Source organism: Parambassis ranga, chromosome 15 (assembly GCF_900634625.1).
Source record: "Parambassis ranga chromosome 15, fParRan2.1, whole genome shotgun sequence".
In the NCBI taxonomy this organism is placed as follows: Eukaryota; Metazoa; Chordata; class Actinopteri; family Ambassidae; genus Parambassis; species Parambassis ranga.
In genome coordinates, this window is record NC_041035.1 from 3,747,766 (window position 1) to 3,766,150 (window position 18,385).

The 18,385-nt window shown below is 41.4% G+C and overlaps 2 protein-coding genes across 2 annotated transcripts; both read left to right on the forward strand.

Annotated features, from left to right (window-relative positions):
- Window positions 1–560: 560 nt before the first annotated feature.
- Window positions 561–4,171, forward strand: LOC114447818 (zinc finger protein ZIC 4-like). Its single transcript, XM_028424304.1, has 2 exons — window positions 561–1,329; window positions 2,973–4,171. The coding sequence occupies exons 1-2, from the start codon at window positions 807–809 to the stop codon at window positions 3,602–3,604; spliced, it is 1,155 nt and encodes a 384-aa protein (XP_028280105.1). The 5' UTR covers window positions 561–806; the 3' UTR covers window positions 3,605–4,171.
- Window positions 4,172–8,992: 4,821 nt separating this feature from the next.
- Window positions 8,993–17,594, forward strand: pcca (propionyl-CoA carboxylase subunit alpha). The gene is made up of 23 exons (XM_028424152.1): window positions 8,993–9,094; window positions 9,920–9,997; window positions 10,152–10,199; window positions 10,719–10,787; window positions 11,353–11,466; window positions 11,694–11,747; window positions 11,940–12,071; window positions 12,418–12,454; window positions 12,597–12,675; window positions 12,959–13,061; window positions 13,195–13,289; window positions 13,480–13,630; window positions 13,892–14,035; window positions 14,243–14,317; window positions 14,447–14,515; window positions 14,588–14,663; window positions 14,751–14,964; window positions 15,101–15,203; window positions 15,294–15,392; window positions 15,561–15,614; window positions 16,308–16,448; window positions 16,722–16,799; window positions 16,895–17,594. Exons 1-23 carry the CDS (start codon window positions 9,041–9,043, stop codon window positions 16,961–16,963), a joined length of 2,136 nt encoding a protein of 711 aa, XP_028279953.1. The 5' UTR covers window positions 8,993–9,040; the 3' UTR covers window positions 16,964–17,594.
- The last annotated feature ends 791 nt before the right edge of the window (window positions 17,595–18,385 follow it).

Genomic DNA, 18,385 nt, shown 5'->3' on the forward strand with positions numbered 1-18,385 from the left:
ACCTTATGTTTACATAAAGTGTGATTATGGCTGTATATTCTATGGTTTTGTGTATTGTGAATTTTCTGTATTGACATAGGCATACTTAGTATTTTTGACCTATGTAGAAAAATACAGCAGAAAAATACTGCTGTCACCCATTAGGGTCTGACTGGGAGACAACAGAGACATCATAAAGGAGCAGGCTTTAGATACACACACAATTCCTTAATGTATTATAGATTTATTACTGGTTCCTCAAGAGAAATATATTTTAAAAAATTAAAAACAGCAGAAAAATAAGGCTTTAATTGGCTTTAGATAAAAAAAAAAACGTCAGAATTACAAAATGTGTCCCACATTACCCTAATCCAGATATTATTCTAATGTGTTTTTTGTATTTGTATATTTTTATGCATTTATAAAGTCACTGTGGCTTTTCTACATACACACTAAGCACATATACACATCTTAACTTAATGCGCCTGTTAAACACAAAATAAGAAAAAGAGATCGAGTCCGGAGCGAGGAAGGAAGGAAAGGAGACAAGGACGCCACTAGACGGTGTTGGGTCGCAGCCTGTTGTATTCCTTCGACTCTGTTCACCTCCATTCACAGTAAATAAAAGCATGGAGGCTCTGACTCTCGGGATCTAACACCGAACAGCGGGGGGTAAAGACACTGCCGCATGCGCCCTTGCCTTCACCAATACACGCAAGAAGGAAGTGGGACAGCGGTGAACGCGGCGCCAGCTGGATTTAAGTCATTTTACGTGGAAGCGAGGATTGTAGTTGGCGATAGGAGCGGGACAGCCCGCCGTGCTGAGCATGAAGCGGACGGCAGTGGTGGCCAGGCACAATGGCCTTGTCTCTCCGCTGGGGAACAACAACTCCGGGGCTTCGAGCATCGTCTCACCACCCCAGCCGAGAGCCACCAGTATCTCCGCTTCTGCCGACACCGGGGCTGGCGATGGGATGGACGGCCTGCTGGATTTCTCCAAAGGCCCCACCGTCAAAACCGAGCTGGTGTGCAAATGGACTGACCGAACTTCTTCGAGACAGAGGCTGGGGCGGACGGCGACATCCGTCTGCGACCAAACTTTCAGCTCCATGCACGAGCTAGTGGACCACGTCACCACCGAGCATGTAGCAGCGGGGCTGGAGACCCTCAGTCACGTCTGCATGTGGGACGAGTGTATACGCGACGGGAAGGCGTTCAAAGCCAAATACAAACTCATCAACCACATTCGCGTGCACACCGGGGAGAAGCCTTTTTCATGCGCATTTCCCAACTGCGGCAAGATGTTTGCACGCTCCGAGAACCTCAAGATCCACACGCGCACGCACACTGGTAGGCTTTCATGATTCAGTGACCACACACACACACACACACAGCGCAGAGACTTGTCAGTATGCTCTGTAGATCCACCAAGACAGCAGCTTCCTGACAGACACTGAGAACATACAGGATCACAGAGATTGTTCTCAGTCTGCTAGGAATCCCCTCCATGTTTACGCAGGCTCCGTTCAGCATCGAGCCACATCCCACTTCGTTGCTTCCTTGTTTCCTAGAGGAGTCTAATCCGCAGCTCAGGAGTCATGCAAGGTGACAGGAATCAGCCTTATTTGTGACTTCACAACCAAAAGCCGAGGACAGAGTAGAGTCTAAAGACATTCTATAAATGATGTTAGATTGATTCCCTTAAAGAAGCTGCAGTAAATGTGTATCATAGGCCCACATGAGCCAATATCAGAGTTAGTTAAAGAGTCACTGCTGTGTGAATGGACGAATCAGCACAGAGGATCCATGGAAAATGATAGACAAGAGGCACAATCCTTTTAGATTGCACAGCACTGATAAACCACTGGCATCAAGGATTAGGTGGAATAACATTGGCTTAATTTTAAGTTTGAGACAAGCAAATGAGAGCATAGGTGGGATAAGTGAAGCTGTAGGCTGTGTGAAAGTGGAACTGATTCGTTTCCACCTGTCATCCTGTCAATGTTCATTGTGAGCAAATGCTGATGTTTCATTTACAAAGGTGATACTGCCTATGCAAGTGTCTTGCGAGATCATCACACATATCAGCAAAAGCATGGACATTTCTAGGCACCAAATATAAAATGATTAGTTATTTTTTTTAAATAAGAGGAAATACAGAAACATACCGACACTGACATCACATTAATAGCCTGTTACAACACCATGATCCACGTGTTTACAATCACTGTATTCATCCAGCAGGAATTAGCACACTAAGACAACATTTTGTCCATCTTTGTGTTATCAGGATGCAGTGATTTGTTTTGTGGACTACATTTATTGCTCTCTTAGCGATTTGGGACAAATGGGTCCAATACTTAGTTTGATGCTCAAAGTGTGAGTGACTCCCTCAAAATCTAAGAATCATGCTCACTTTTCTCATTGACATCAAGAGGCTAAGGAGCCTATGCTAATGCTGCTGAAAGGTCCATGTGACACAGATACAGGAACAGCTCAGGGAACTGTCTTGTCTCTGTCTTAGCTGAACATTTATTTGACCAGTTTATTATTGGAAAGTTCTATTGTGTAGTGTCAAGAAATGTTTTTTTTTATTCTTTTCTCATCTCTGAATGCGTTGTTTCCTCTTTGTTTGGAAACTCAGAATCTTTCTTTGTTCCTTATTATTGCTTTCAGACACTCCACCATCCTGTTAGTTGCTTTAGTCTACCTTGTTTCATGACAACAGTTACTTCATTTTTCAACAATTTTACCAATTTTTGCAAGGGAGGGTATGAGATGTAAACTCAGACACCTAATCCAAAAACCCATAGAAGTTTACCAGCTGTTGATCGCCTCAACAGTGTTTTGCGTTGAGTTACACTGTAGCTCGAACCACTTGTCTCTTCAGTGCACTGAAGTTGTTCATGTTATTTCAGTTTAAGGCCAAATGTAGCACCTTGCCTCTTTGCATAAAATATACCTGCATCACTATCTGACTGTTTGTGTTACAGGTGAGAAGCCATTCCAGTGTGAGTTCTGTGAGCGGCGTTTTGCCAACAGCAGTGACCGGAAGAAGCACTCACAGGTCCACACAGCCTCCAAACCCTACGACTGCAAAGCACTGGGCTGCACCAAGTCTTACACACACCCCAGCTCCCTGCGCAAACACATGAAGGTTCACGTCAAGTCGTCACCTACCTCTGAACATCAGGACCTGTACGACCCCATCCCTCATCAACTCCAGCAACCTCATCAGGCCATCCTTGAGCCTCTCGACCTTAAAATGAACCGTCTCTCCCCATCGCTTGCCAACAAAAACATGCATTTTCCTCTTCTGTCCAATCATGACATGGACATCAGCTCAGCCAGCGAAGCGGACCATAAGCTGCTGCTGCGGAGTTCGTCTCCGTTGGCGATGCCCCTGGACCTGTCTCTGTCCAGCTTAAAGAATCAGCTTAGCCAGAAGCAGCAGAGCGCCAGGACCCCACGGAGGAGCCAGCGTTCAGTCAACCCAGCCTTACCTCAGTTGTCTAACATTAAGGAGTGGTATGTCTGCACCAGGACTACAGCACCAGACTTCCCTCTACTCCACCCAGACCACATCAAATCAGAACCTAGCGATGAGGATGAGTATGTCACGTAAGACAGGGGGACTGATGATTTTGGACATCAAGGACAGATCTCATATTATCAGACCCTGGTCAGGCTGGAACATGCATTTGTGTGGTTCAGCATCAGAGAGAAGGATTTTTACTGCGTCTCACATTAAAAAAAAAAAAAAAGAAAAAAAAAAGACTCAGCTCAGAGATTGTCCTGATGTGTGGACCAAAAGAAACGGCTCAGATGGTGACAGAACGGACAAGAGGAAGTCCATCTTTATGGTTTTGAAACAAAATGCAAGTTATCAGTGTTAGCTAGTTAACCTGAACTAACAAAGCAGTTACGTTTATTGAAGTGGACCAGAGAATGTTGCTCTGCTTGCTGAATATAAACAGGGTGTGTGTACACAATGACCAGAGAGAGATACTGTGTCTCATGTCACATACTTCCATGCAGCACACTGTGTTGTCTCAAATTTGTGCACTTAGCAGTAAGGCTGCAAAATATTACATTTTTGCAGATATCAAATTCACTGATACTTAACTCCTTTTGGCCATATTCACATATGTTAATATGTGTATGTTCTTGGTAATAAAGTTGTTCATCTTTACTCAGCAGAAATAAAGCAAGTGGCTGTTGTAGCAGGTTAACTCCTACATGTTGCAGCATTGAATCATTCCAGATAGATAAATTAACATGTTATCAGCAAGGCTCCAGTGTCTGCAGATACCAAAACATCAACATTGGCTAATAAGATGATAAGGTTTACACTCCCCCAGTGCTTGTTCACACCAGTGAGTATAACATTAAGCATCTTAATATGTTAATTCCATTACAGGAAAGACCTGATGCTCTCTGAAATTAAGTGGAAAGAATCTGTGCAATTGGCCAAAAGCAGTTGAATATATCCACTACAAATTTGTGCAAAGTTATATGTTCACCGTCACAACCACAGCGCCCTCCACTATATAGACAAAGACCATTGAAGGTAAGAAGTGTATTATCCTTTTTGATTATATGACATAATCATGGTAGAGCCTGACCAATATATCCATCTGTTGATATTGGCCTATCACATTTCTCTGTAAGTGTAATAATGCAGAAAGAGATTGGGTTGTGGTTGGATGCCATGACATCACTCACACCTACAGTATATGTAGCATAATAAATGCCACAGGTAGCAGATGCCGAGGTGTTTGCTAAATGCTGTAAAGTTATCATTTTTAGTAGAACTAGAATTGTCCTGTTCTTGACAACTGCCATGTTTCTATCACATCTGTTTACTATGTACCAAGGCAGCTATGGTCTGTCAGTATGTATATGTATTTAATGAATATATTCTATATGGATAAGTGTGGAAGAATGTGATTTGAGACACAGCAAAACTCTCTAAAGATTATTGAGCTTCTTAGGAGCTCCTCCAAGGTGAAGCTATTTCAAGGGCTAACTCAACGCTGGTGTAAAGAGGTTGATGTTAACCTGAGCTCACAGTGTACACGTGGTCACACTGCAGGTCCTAAACAGCAGGCACACGGGGGTGGAGGGTAGTTCAGGTCTCAGAATGCTTTTAACAAACTACTTTGTATTTGTATAAAAAAAAAAAAACATAGTTTTATATATGGTGAGGTGATCGGACAAGCACTTTGTTGTAAGCAAGCTGAGGCCTTTAGGAACAAACCAGTGATAGGAACTTGTTCAGAAGTGTTTACGTGGTCGCAGTCTGATCCGTCAGTTTGAAGAGAGATGGGATGGGGGGAGGGAGGGGGGGTCTGATTCTTCTTTGTACTGATCCAATACTGTTGATTTAGTAAACACCTCCGAAATTTACACACTCGTCACACACAAATTGTTTTAACATGAAAATGTGTATTAAATGATGCATAAGACAGCTGGTCTCCTCCCTTTGATCACATGATGCAACAATGTGAAGTGGCATTTGAATATTGATTCAGTCTGAGCATGCTGCATAAAAGGAGACGAGCAGTGTGGGACAGCTGGGAAAAGGGGGTTTAAAGAGAACACGACACGGTTAATTAAGTCAAACCCATATCCGCTATACACCCACTACTAAGTCATGACGAGCTGGGTCCAGGTTGGAGCCCACCTCTGCCTGCCACTGGCTTTTGGATTATGCCAGATGGGATCTAAGAAATCATCAAAGATCTAAAGTTCTGTCACACTGTTGAGAAGCTGCACCACAGTCACGTAAGCATAGCACGCTTGACCTGTTTGGTGAGATGTCAAACATGTCATGGGCTGGTGTTTACTACAGACATCGGTTCTTGCATCCAACCACATTCAAAGTGCATTGATGAGGGAGCGGGAAATACTAGAAAAACCTTTCTGGGTTTTAGGCCTCATTAATGCAGCACTCCAGTCGTATACAGCCATCAAACCTTTTTGATCACCATGTTCCCAAGCTTATCACTACAGAATATTATTTCATGCAGATTCACTGATGCCATAGTCTTCACATGGTGGGCTGTAATCAGGAGCACTGCATCCTCACAGTCTGGTGGTCCTGGGTTCTATCAGAGCCTTTCTGTGTGCTGTTTATATGTTGTCTCTGTGCCAGGTCCTGTTACTTGAAAACTGCCAGGAGGTGTGAATGGGATTGTGAGTGGTTGTATGTTTTCAGTATAGCACCATGGCTCTTCTCCTGGCTGGCAATTATATGATCAATGGGGGTGCATGGAGGTGAATGCAGGGGCTTGCAACAAAGCCGTCCCATTTCCAAGGGTCCTTTAAATTCAGCTGTGTTTCCCTGACAGTAAAAGATTGACCCCAACACATCCTGTGATTCGTTGCAGACTGATTTATCAGCAACTTATAAATGTACCTGAGCTGCTGTGTCATGGTAAATGGGACATCCACCAGAAAGTAGAGTTATTCAAAAGTGGTTATTACAACCACCTACGAAGGCCAAACCACTGTAGGGCTGTCCTCTGAAGGAAGTCAGTATGTATGAAAACACAAGAGTGAACTAGCAGCTGATAACAACTTCATTTGATTTATACACAGTAACTGTGCCATTAATGTCTTATGTTTGTGTGTTTGTGTGTCTGTGTGTGTTTACAGTTGAAATGCAGTATCACCTGAACTGATTATTCCAGTTCAGCCATACACTGATACATTGAACCATTCTTCCTGAACTCAGCCGATTATGTGAAAATGCCCTGATGCTCCACAAACACACTTAGTATGTGTCTATAAGAAATGTGCAGGAAATGGAATTAAAACAAATGATGAGACTTTTCTTTGTGTTGAATGTCAGTATTGTATGTTGTGTTTTTATACAGCCTCTGTCTGTCCTTTATCATTATATTTAAAAAAATGTATAATTTCATTAATTTATTTTTCACTAAAAATCCCATTCAGTTTGGGTTTTTTCCAGCACAGGAGTGACCCATGTCAGCCACTCAACCTGATGACCGATAACATCGTCTGTTCATCTATTTAGTGTCATGTCGATTTTGAAGGCTCACCTTTACTTTAAGCTGTGTCTCAATATGTTTTCCTTCTCTTAACTTTTGCAAAACTGGCAGCTCGAATGCAGGACCAGATGAAGACACAAGAGCACGGACATATAGGATACTGTTTAAAATCCAGATTATTCATTAAAGGGAAAAAAAAGATGAGTTTAATGGTTTGATAATTTGATATTTTTGTGTGGATGGAGAAAACATTTCCAGAAATCTGACTAAGGTTATATCTTCACACGCATTAACAACATACAAATAAGAGATCGCTTTAACACACACATATATCATACTGTTGTTAAAGGTGTAATATTAAAAAGCTTAATGCACTATTTGCATTTCGCTATTGTTGAATTGAATTATGGGGCGGCACTGATTTCCTGTTTATCATGAAATCGCCTAGCAACGTGCGGTTAGTAGTACTAGTACGTTAATATTCAAAAGTTTATTTTAACAGCTCTTAGATTTCTGATGTGTAATACCTATTAGAGCTCTAAAACATTAGAGCCCAACAGTAATTATCACCACATTACACAAAATGTGGTGCTCTGAGCCTCTTTGCCTTTAGATCTTTACCAGTGGTCCCCGGTAGTACACTGGCTGCACTCTCTGAACATCTTCTGTAACATTATGTAATACCAGACTGATTCCAGGATGTTCAGATCCAGTCTCTGTGGGCGCCACACCATCTGTTAGACAACCTGTTCTGTTTATAGCAATTATGGATGTATGTTTTACATACAGTACATACTCGTACTTGTCCCCTTGTTACAAAATCCATTTTGGATCAATCAGATGGAATAATCCATCAACCTCTAAATTTTCACTGCAGCCAGTTGGTCCTCACCATCTGGAATGCAGCTTGAACTAGAATCAGGAAATGGACTGTACCATGCAAACATGTTTGATATTTGAAATGATAAAAATGCTTATCGGGGGTTTCATGTCATGCAGAATTTTCCATCCGTTTTCATCATGAAGTGTTTTCAATTGTTGAGAACTTTGTAAAGTACATCCTTTGTATCATCTTTTAAAGGGAGTTTTAAAATGTATCTTTTGCCGTGCAGTACTATTCATGCACAACACACAAAATGCTTAATTAGAATGTCTGCTTCTAGACATCATGCAGGAGCCCATTGACACCCACACTGCCCCCACAGAATCCCTCTGGAGTGCTGGTCATAAGCCTTTTCCAAGCTGACTTTCTAGGCCACGTGTCAGTTATGCCAAGTGCCTTGCAATTGTGTGGCCACAGACTGCTTGTAACAGTGTTGTCTGTGGTTGATCTCCTGCTTTGAGAAAGGTGATGCTCCTGCCTTGGATCACCACTGTTGTGGGTTGTGGACAACACTTATAGTACCTCTAGATGGCACTGTGGTAGCACTGTCACTGCTTTAGACTGATGACACAGAACCTACTGACACCATGACTAAACAGGAGTGGGCTGTTCTAAGTGGGACAAGAAAAAAATAAGTAATGTAAAAGCTTGCTGTGACAATAAATACCTTACCCTTTTCCCCAATATATATGAGAAGACTACTGTATTGTACCTTCAATCAGGTTTATTAAAAATAATGGAGATAGTTTTTGGTAGTAAAATTATTGGCAGTGATAAATTTATGTTTGAAATCAGCATTATTTGACTTTGAATTTTAACATGAATAAAAGAGTTATTATTATTATTATTATTATTCCATCTAACGACCTCCTTTGTCCATTAAATCTGCATTTTAAAATAATGGTGTAATGTGGAGTGAAGCTTATATGATGCTTATAATAATAATAATAATAATAATAATAATAATAATAATAATAATAATAATAATAATAATAATAATAATACATTTACAAATTATTTTCTGTATTTAAAAAAATATTAAGCTGTCAAAAAAAGTTTAAATAAAGTTTACAAGAAAAAAACAGGATAGAGTTGACGCCTCTTTCTCCACCACTCCGGTCTTTAACACGACGTGACGTCACGTCGGTTGACCCTCGGCAACATGGCGGCGCACAGTCTGTCTTCATCAGTGAACAGGCTCCTGTTTGTGGTAAAGGTGAGTTGACGAGCGGACAGCTGCAGGACACAAAGCGAACTAACTGACAGACAGCTGTGCAGACACTAGCAGCACGCTGACGGTGTGACCTCACCTGCGTGGAGACGGTCCGCTGAGGAGAAGTACAGAAAGCCCTGAACGCGTAACGAGCGTCAGCAATAACAAACATAGCATTTCACAGAAGAAGTTTTACATTGTTGTCAAAATTGTTGTCAGAAAAGTGGCACATAAAAAAATGGCGTCTGCGACTTCTTTTGACAGCGAGCGAAACAAAGGACAACCAGCGTGTGTTGGACGGGCTGTGCGCGGCGTGCTGCTCCGCTGTCAGTTTACCCTTTACCTTCTCTTCCTGGTGGACTTTTCACTGTCTTTATGTTTTTTAGCTGAGCAACAACACATAACATAGCAAAAAGTCTTTGTACGTGACACGCAACATGCAAGCCCACCAGTGTGGGTTTAATGGACGCTTTACAAAATATCATTATAGTCTTTAATACTTGTAAAATACTAACTTAGTAATGCTATGAATGGAATACACCTTACCATAAAAACAAAATAACAATGTACCTTTAAGTTTCTGTCTGTAAATGGTGACAATAAAATAACACAGGTTATTTTTTTTAAGTGGGCATATTTTCTATGTCTTTGCCTTTCTAGAGATCCACAAAATATGTGAACAGACCACCTTGTTGTTTTTTTACTATGCCTCTGTATAAATAAAAGTGTCTGTAGGAGCCATTCATTCCTGGTGAACTAATGTGCGCCCTTTAAAGACTGTGATAAGTGTGATAAATACGTCTTTTTCTGTGTTTTTGTGTTTTGCAGTATGCCTCACTTCGCTCAACATGCTGCACCATGCATCGCAGGGCACAATATTCCACAGTGTCCAACCCCACTGAAAAGGTAATATATGACTCTATTCTCTCCTGTTTAACTGTGCACAACAATCATCTGCTGACTCAGTATGACTCAGAGTAAGAGGGTAAAGAAAGTGTTTTTAGTAAAACCTTGCTGTGTTCGTGCTAAACTGTGCTAATCTGCTGTTTTTCTTCCACAGACCTTTGATAAGATCCTCATTGCTAACAGAGGAGAGATTGCATGCAGGGTAAGAGTGGTTTCCACATATAATGATTTATGCACATAAACCCACAGTGTGTCTGACCTCCCCTCCAGGGACAGCGAGGGGTAATGTCAAATCAAAGTCAGAATTCTTGAAAGCAGGCCTGGGATTAATTTCAGTTTCCTGCTACACTTTCTCTCAGGCAGGTGACTTCCTTCTCCCATCAGTATCTCACAGTCAGTGTTGTAATGTAATGTGAGCAGGAGCTGACAAAACTCATACAATATTTTTAAATACATATTTATTGTAATCCCACCACACAACTAAGCATTATTATGATTTTAAAAGGCCGCACACACAAGTTATGTGGTAACAAATGACTTCATCTGATCTGTAGATCAGAAAAGAGAAGGTGTGTTTCTGGTTGATTGACAGCCCTTAAAGAAAAGGTGCTTATAAAGTCAAGTATTGTGAGGACCACAATTGTTGATGCACACAGAACCACTACCTGTATTTAATGATGACTTAATAAATCAGTATGAATTCTGTGTTCCTTTCTGTCAGGTGATGAAGACGTGTAAGAAGATGGGCATAAAGACAGTAGCTGTTCACAGTGATGTGGACTCCAATGCTGTGAGTTACCATCAGTGTTCCTCCAGGACTGATCCCTGCTGGGATTATTTCTGTAATGTTCCATCTGGGTGCTCTCGGCAGCTCATACAATGATGCTTGTGGCTCAGAATAGCCAGAATAGCATGCCAGGTTGTGCGTTAGTGCACTGTGAAGTGAAAATACATTTAACCTTAACTTGTGTGTATGTAGATAAACAATGAGGTTTATATTTTTTTAACAATACAAACAGTATATTTTGCCTGATTTCTGTCTTACCATAAAAAGATAAATAGTATTTTTAGCCTCATAAGCTACATGAGCACTCACCTTTTTGCCTCCAAGCAGAAGTGCATTCAGTGTCAGGCTGTGGCTTCTTTCTAAGATTATATAACCACTGTTCCTACTGTGCTGGCAAGTTTGTACCTGCAGTGTTAGACAGCAGTCCAAATATACCATTTACTTATGTCACAGCACAACAGTGGTTACTTCATTAATTTCCAGACCTACAGACAATAGAAATTGGAATAGCAGTGTTCTAAGTGTGTGATGGTGGTTTTGATATTCCTGTGTACATTTATGTATGTAGGTTCATGTAAAGATGGCCGATGAGGCAATCTGTGTTGGTCCTGCACCCACCAGCAAGAGCTACCTGAACATGGACGCCATCATGGAAGCCATCAGACTGACTGGAACACAAGCTGTGAGTGTGTATATGGATGTGTGCTGTGTGATAGCAGATTACAGCAGTTATTATGAGTCGATGTATTTTATTTTCTATCTATGTATTATATATATTAATAATAATAATAATAATTGAAACCTTTATTAGTCCCACAATGGGGAAATTGCTCAAGGCAGCCCAGCTGTGAGTCCTCCGCTGCTCTATTGAATTGCACATTAATAGCTTGTTATTTTTCGGTTGCAAAGGTTCATCCTGGATATGGTTTTCTCTCAGAAAATAAAGAGTTTGCAAAGAGGCTGGTGAGTAATAAAAACACATTTATTTTCTGTCGACACAATCACAGGTATTACATGTATTTGTTGCTAATTTGTTTAGTCCTTTGCCCTGTTTTAGTCTCATTTACATGCTCCTGGATTGACTTGTTTAATCCATATATGGTCTATGGTTTAATCTGCTGTGGTAAATCTAGCTGTGTTATTGGTTGTTGCTAGGCAGCAGAAGGTGTGACATTCATTGGGCCAGACACACATGCTATCCAGGCAATGGGAGATAAAATTGAGAGCAAGCTGATCGCCAAGGCTGCTAAGGTCAACACTATCCCGGGATTTGATGGAGTCGTCAAGGTAACGTCAATGCATGTATCCAACAAAAACACGCCATTATATTTACTAAAGAAAACCAAGCGTACAGAACAATATTATGCTTTGTAAATGGCTACAATGGAACTTTTAGAGGTAGCCTAAACATTAATCTGAACATGAATGCTGATGTCATCCTTCATGGAATGTAACATGGTAAGGAGTAGCACACACACCTCATTACAGCATCTGAAACTGGCTTTTAAAGATATTTCCTCACACATGTTCATGGTTCAGCTGCACCTGTTAGTGTGGTTGAAGTACAGAGACAGTTGTCTGTAACGTTTTGGTTCCTCATCCATAACCACACCTGTCTTTATGTCTCTGTCAGAATGCAGAGGACGCTGTGAAGATTGCACAGGAAATCGGTGAGAGTTCATCCATCTTTCATTCATTTAAACCATAATAAGTAAATATTTGACAGCGTGTGTCTTTTCACATCATTTTTTGATACATTTATTTAAATGGCATACACCTTTAATTATCCCTCTGTGTCCTTTTTGTGTCTAGGCTACCCAGTGATGATCAAAGCATCTGCTGGAGGAGGAGGGAAAGGAATGAGAATTGCTTGGAATGACGAGGAGACCAGGTATTGTTATCCTGCTGTTGTCATGTCCTTAACATACACCGTGTCATCAGCTGCTCCTCTGTTATAAAGGACAATAAATAATGTTTCCACTTTTATACCAAGTACGATCCGATAGTAGTGCATAGTCTGCTGGGCATGGCAGAGAAGGAGACACACATTCGTTAATTTAGTGGAAAATCTTATTACCACATGCACACCAGAAATAGACAACATGTACAGACCACTGGAGAGACTAATGTTTGTACTTGCAGTCTGCTGTAATTTGAGTGTGTGTCTGTTACAGGGAAGGTTTCCGGTTCTCGTCTCAGGAGGCAGCATCCAGCTTCGGAGACGACCGGCTGCTCATCGAGAAGTACATCGACAACCCCAGACACATAGAGATCCAGGTATAGCATGACTCACTGTGTAGAGTGGTGCCGTTTTCCCTGTGTGATGGTGTTAATGATAATAATAATGACATAATAATGTCCTCATGGAGTGTTTGTCTGATATAATGTTGGTGATGTGTGCGTCTTGCAGGTGTTGGCTGATAAACATGGTAACGCTCTGTGGCTCAATGAGAGGGAGTGCTCCATCCAAAGGAGGAACCAGAAGGTGGTGGAGGAGGCTCCCAGGTTAGTGGTTGTCATGAGTGCTGCTCAACTTCTAAATTAAATATGAGAAATTGAACTTTAATTAAATAACTGGGCCAAGATCACATCATAATCACGTATTCCTGTCTTTAACAGCATGTGTCAGTGTACCTTCAGGAACAAGTTCTAGAAGGTAGGATGTGTAAATGTGTGTGTGTTGTGCCCTCTTCAGTACCTTCCTGGATCCAGAGACACGGCGAGCGATGGGCGAGCAGGCAGTGCAGCTGGCCAAAGCTGTGCAGTACTCCTCTGCTGGCACGGTGGAGTTCCTGGTGGATTCCAAGAAGAACTTCTATTTCCTGGAAATGAACACACGACTACAGGTCTGTGTGTGCCGTTTAATGGTTCAAAACTGGGTTAATATACGTTTTTAGGACAAGGATTGGAATTCATCATTTAGTTGAGATATGCAGTCCTAATACGCATTATCATACAGATGTGTGTGCCGTCTCTGACACATAGGGTAACTTTTAGTTTTTGAAACCCAGGTTTTCATCCTGCTGATGAAGGTTTCCTGTTGACAGGCACACTGATATGTCTCCAGTCTGTTTGCTGAGTATTCCATGTTTCACCTTTGACTGCAGGTGGAGCATCCCATTACAGAGTGCATCACTGGCCTGGACCTGGTCCAGCAGATGATCAGGGTGGCCAAAGGATACAAACTGCAGCACAAACAGGAGGACATCCCAATAAATGGCTGGGCCATTGAGAGCCGTGTCTATGCAGAGGTGTGTGTGTGTGGAAACGGTGTATTTTGTTTTCAGTACTCGCTTCCTGAACCCAAAGACAACACATAAAAGCCATGTCTAGAACACAACAGGCTAAAAGATCAGAATACAGAATAGAAAATTGTTTATATTCAGCAGACTATATGGGTCATGTATCACCATTTTGAGTAAAATCAGTTTCTACAGCGAGTTTTTTTTTCCTGTTAGGATCCCTACAAGTCTTTTGGTCTCCCCTCTATTGGACGGCTTTCTCAATACCAAGAGCCACTTGGCATCAGCAATGTAAGATGATCTGATTCTGCATGCCTCTGATCCAGATTTCAATGAGTTTGTAAAAAGTCTCAGGTGTAGTTCCTCATCTTTATACACAACAACAGAGACAACATGTACAGTTCTTCGCTCCTCTTTCAGGTGCGTGTGGACAGTGGCATCCAGGAGGGCAGTGAGATCAGCATCTACTATGATCCCATGATCTCAAAGGTCAGTAATGTATTAAATGTGAATGCACTGAAACACTAAGACAGTAGTCATGACATAATGTCCTTTGTGTAGTTGGTTACCTACGGAGCCACCCGAGCCGAAGCCCTTGCCAAGATGGAGGAAGCTCTGGATAACTACGTCATCCGAGGTACAGTGTTAACATAAATACACACGCCCTAAATAGAAACTAGCTTACTCTCCTTTCTGTAAAGAACTTTGTTTTTTTTCACTCAAGGTGTGACCCACAACATTCCCCTCCTGCGGGAAATCATCACACATCCTCGCTTCATCTCCGGTGACATCAGCACCAACTTTCTGCCTGAGGTTTACCCCGATGGCTTTAAGGGCCACCAGCTGGAGGAGGACAAACGCAGGGAGGTTCTGGCCTCTGCAGCAGCTCTCTACACCACCGCTCAGCTCCGCTCACAGAGGTTCCTGGGCCACCAGAGGTGAAGACGCAATACTGATGTTATTATACCATTTTCTAAAAAATACAGTGCATGGTATCAAGATGTTAACAACAGGGTAATGCTTTGTTGTATGATGATACAAAATAAGCCGTGTGTGTGTGTGTGTGTGTTGCAGGGTGGCCTCCTCTCCTGTAGAATGTAACCACTGGGAGCTGAGTGTTCAGCTGGGAGAGAGACATCACACTGTGGAGGTTACTAAATCAGGAAATGTTTATACTGTAAGTATTTAACGTGCATCAATGAGCATTTTTTTTACAGGTGATATCTGTAATAGGACCTATAAGAACAGAATCTGTTTGTCACTTCAGGTGGAGGTGGATGGAGAGAAGGTGGAGGTCACTGGACAGTGGAGCCTGTCCTCTCCTTTGCTACCTCTGACTATCAATGGCACACAAAGAATGTTTCAGGTAACACACACACACACATCAGCATAGCAGAGATTAGCTAGAATGAATAATTACAGAAATGAAATTGATTCAGTGACTTGTATCCTGGCTCAAATTAAAGCTTCACATCTTGAATTAAAATAGAAAAGCTTACAGATAATGATGATTGTATGTTGTCTTTTTTTGTAGTGTGTGTCCAGAGATGCTTCAGGAACAATTGTCCTGCAGTACCTCGGCACGTTGGTAAGATTCCAAGTTTGCACAAAGGTTTCATTTAAAAGGTCAAATACACATTATAACACAGGATAGCGTCACTTTTACTCCTAACTCTGGGGTCATTTTTGCCTCTTTACCTGGCCACCATTTTATCTGTGTTGGTGCATATGGCACAATTTTTTGTAACAAAGACTCTCTCTAGACACATTTTAGAATTCAAATTTAAAATTTTTGTCGGTTTGATTACTTGATGTCACAGTAATGTTTTATGAAGAAAACACAAAAAATTAGCAAAAATAGGAATAAAATGATTTAATTTTTGGTAGTTTTCAACAGGGCTGAAGTTGTTTAACATATTTATGCAGAAAAAAGCTGCAAATAGCTGACATTTGAGGGCTAATCAAGCAAGTATGAGCAGCTTTGACTCCAATCTGTTCTCATCAAATAGGCCTATGTGACAGTTGTAGACTGTAACCCATATGGTATGTTCACACATAATAACAGAAGTAGTTTTGCAATAATTTGATGGATAGTTAATAAGTTAGTGTTTGGGGCTCGAACAGGCATTTTATACATAGGTTTTGTGTAAACTGCCTCCTGTGGTTAAACAGTTACATTTATCCTACGGTCCGTTCCGGATCAGAGGGCTGGTCTACAGACTGTAGGATGTAAAATCACTTCCTCCTCCCCAGGTTCCTCACACTGTGTTTTCTTGTTCAGTTTAAGATTCGTGTTCTGTCCAAGCTGGCCTCAGAAATGAACTCCTACATGCCAGAGAAAGTTCCAGAAGACACCAGCAGCATCCTGTGTTCACCGATGCCCGGCACAGTGGTGGCTGTGTCTGTCAAACCTGGAGATACAGTAATTTAACACAATACACAACACAGACTTTACAACATGCTCACAGCAATCTTTAATGATTACATATGTAATCCAGTATATTACATCACATGTACTGACACAACTAAAACTAATGTAAATATGAATCCTGAGAATCTTGAGGATTGTGTTCAGTTTAAAGCTACAGTTTGGAATCTTTGTCTCCCCCTTTGTCTCCCCCCTCCTGATAATCTGAGTCTGTCTTCCTTAAGCTGTGAGCAGTAATGACTGTACTGTGTTTGTGTGTAACTGTAGGTGGCAGAGGGTCAGGAGATCTGTGTGATTGAAGCCATGAAGATGCAAAATAGTTTGACAGCTGCGAGGCAAGCAAAGGTAACCACATGAGATATGACCTGACCTAAACAAAAACAAGCGAAAGATCAGAGCATAGTCTGTGAGTGCACCGTGTGTGTGTGTCTACATTCCAGGTGAAAAGCGTGCACTGTAAGGCAGGGGAGACGGTGGGAGAAGGAGACCTGCTGGTGGAGCTGGAATAAAAGACACCCTGTGACCTTTGGACATGTGACCTCAGCAGCTGATGTCCACAGAGGAAGATCCACTCTGACCGACGGACTGGACAATAACAGATTTCTCCTGCCAGTAGTCGGCGTCCACAGTGGACCTCCACAGTTGACGGTCACTCAGAGCTTTGCTGTATCAGCAGTGTTACACACCTTTGACTCCCTCACGTGACTTCAAGTCTCTCCGTTCTGTTATGAGTGTTTTTAGCCCTGGTTGTTAGGGTTTGTTAAAGGGTCAGTTCACCCACATTCCAAAAAAACAAAAACATTTCATCACTAATTATTATCCCTGTGTGCTGCTGGGCCCTACTGAGTTTGGTTTGTGTGCCAAGATTATAAAGAATGTTCTTCTTCTTCTGCCACTCCGTTACAATGGAAGAACCTGTACTGTAGCTTTGCTGTGTAGTCTGCTGTTTTCAGATATCCACTGATTTGAGTGCAGTAAGAGTAGAACCCATTTATAGACCATATAATATATATAAATATTATTGAAGAAGAGGCAGAAATTAAAAACACATTAGGATCAAAGCCACTCAAGTAGTTATTTGGATGAACTGACTTTAGAAACACTACATGCAATAAATAAAGTGCTCCTTTTCCACACAAACTGTCTGGATCTGTATGTTACTAATGCACATACTCCACTGAGGATGACGGGACCACTAGAGAGGAGTACATGAAGTGATGACGCAAACTTGTAAAGGAAAAAAATGACAGCTGTAAAACACATTTTATGGACGAAAATGTGCTTTACAGCTGCATGTTTTTGTTCTTTGTGTGAGGCCTGGTGTCAAATTCAGTCTCTGAGGTTAAACCTTGATTTTTGAACCCATTGTCTAACTTTCATCAGACCTGTGTGCTGACACGGGCTTATGTGACAGACTTAATGAGAAAGCAACACATGTTAACATGTGACAAATATGCTTTGGTAGCCATATCTCATCACCAATCAAGCTGTGTAAGGGTTTCAGAGATCACACTGCAGTTTCTCTAAGAACTGTACATTCTAGTTATTTTTATTCCCTGTTTCCTCTTAAAAACCTGAAACATGCAGTAAATGTGCTGCTGATTTAGTCTGGTGGATGATCAAGTGGATTTGGTTTTAATGTGTTATTATATACCACACTTGGTTGAACTTTGGGGAAATACTCTCTGTCAACTAAACAACCAGTAAATACTGTACGTTTTGGAATTCCAAGTCAAATTTGTGCATGTGTACTACTGAAAGCAGCCACTTGGGGGTGCTACAGCAAAAAGAGGATTTACTTTTTTTTTTTTTTTAGATAATCAAGCTCTTATTATTGTGACGGAAGGAATAATTGTCTCCTCACGATTTGGGCTCAGTTTTGACCCCCTGAAATCACCAAACTTTGCCAAAAATTCAGCCCCTTTGAAAAT

Bases quoted from the DNA above. Each gene is read 5' to 3' on its own strand.
- LOC114447818 (XM_028424304.1), top strand. From the start codon at position 807: ATGAAGCGGACGGCAGTGGTGGCCAGGCACAATGGCCTTGTCTCTCCG. The intron at 1,330-2,972 runs GTAGGCTTTCAT...TTTGTGTTACAG, and splicing joins CCACACGCGCACGCACACTG to GTGAGAAGCCATTCCAGTGT.
- pcca (XM_028424152.1), top strand. From the start codon at position 9,041: ATGGCGGCGCACAGTCTGTCTTCATCAGTGAACAGGCTCCTGTTTGTG. The intron at 14,036-14,242 runs GTGTGTGTGTGT...TTTTCCTGTTAG, and splicing joins AGAGCCGTGTCTATGCAGAG to GATCCCTACAAGTCTTTTGG. The intron at 14,516-14,587 runs GTCAGTAATGTA...TCCTTTGTGTAG, and splicing joins ATGATCCCATGATCTCAAAG to TTGGTTACCTACGGAGCCAC.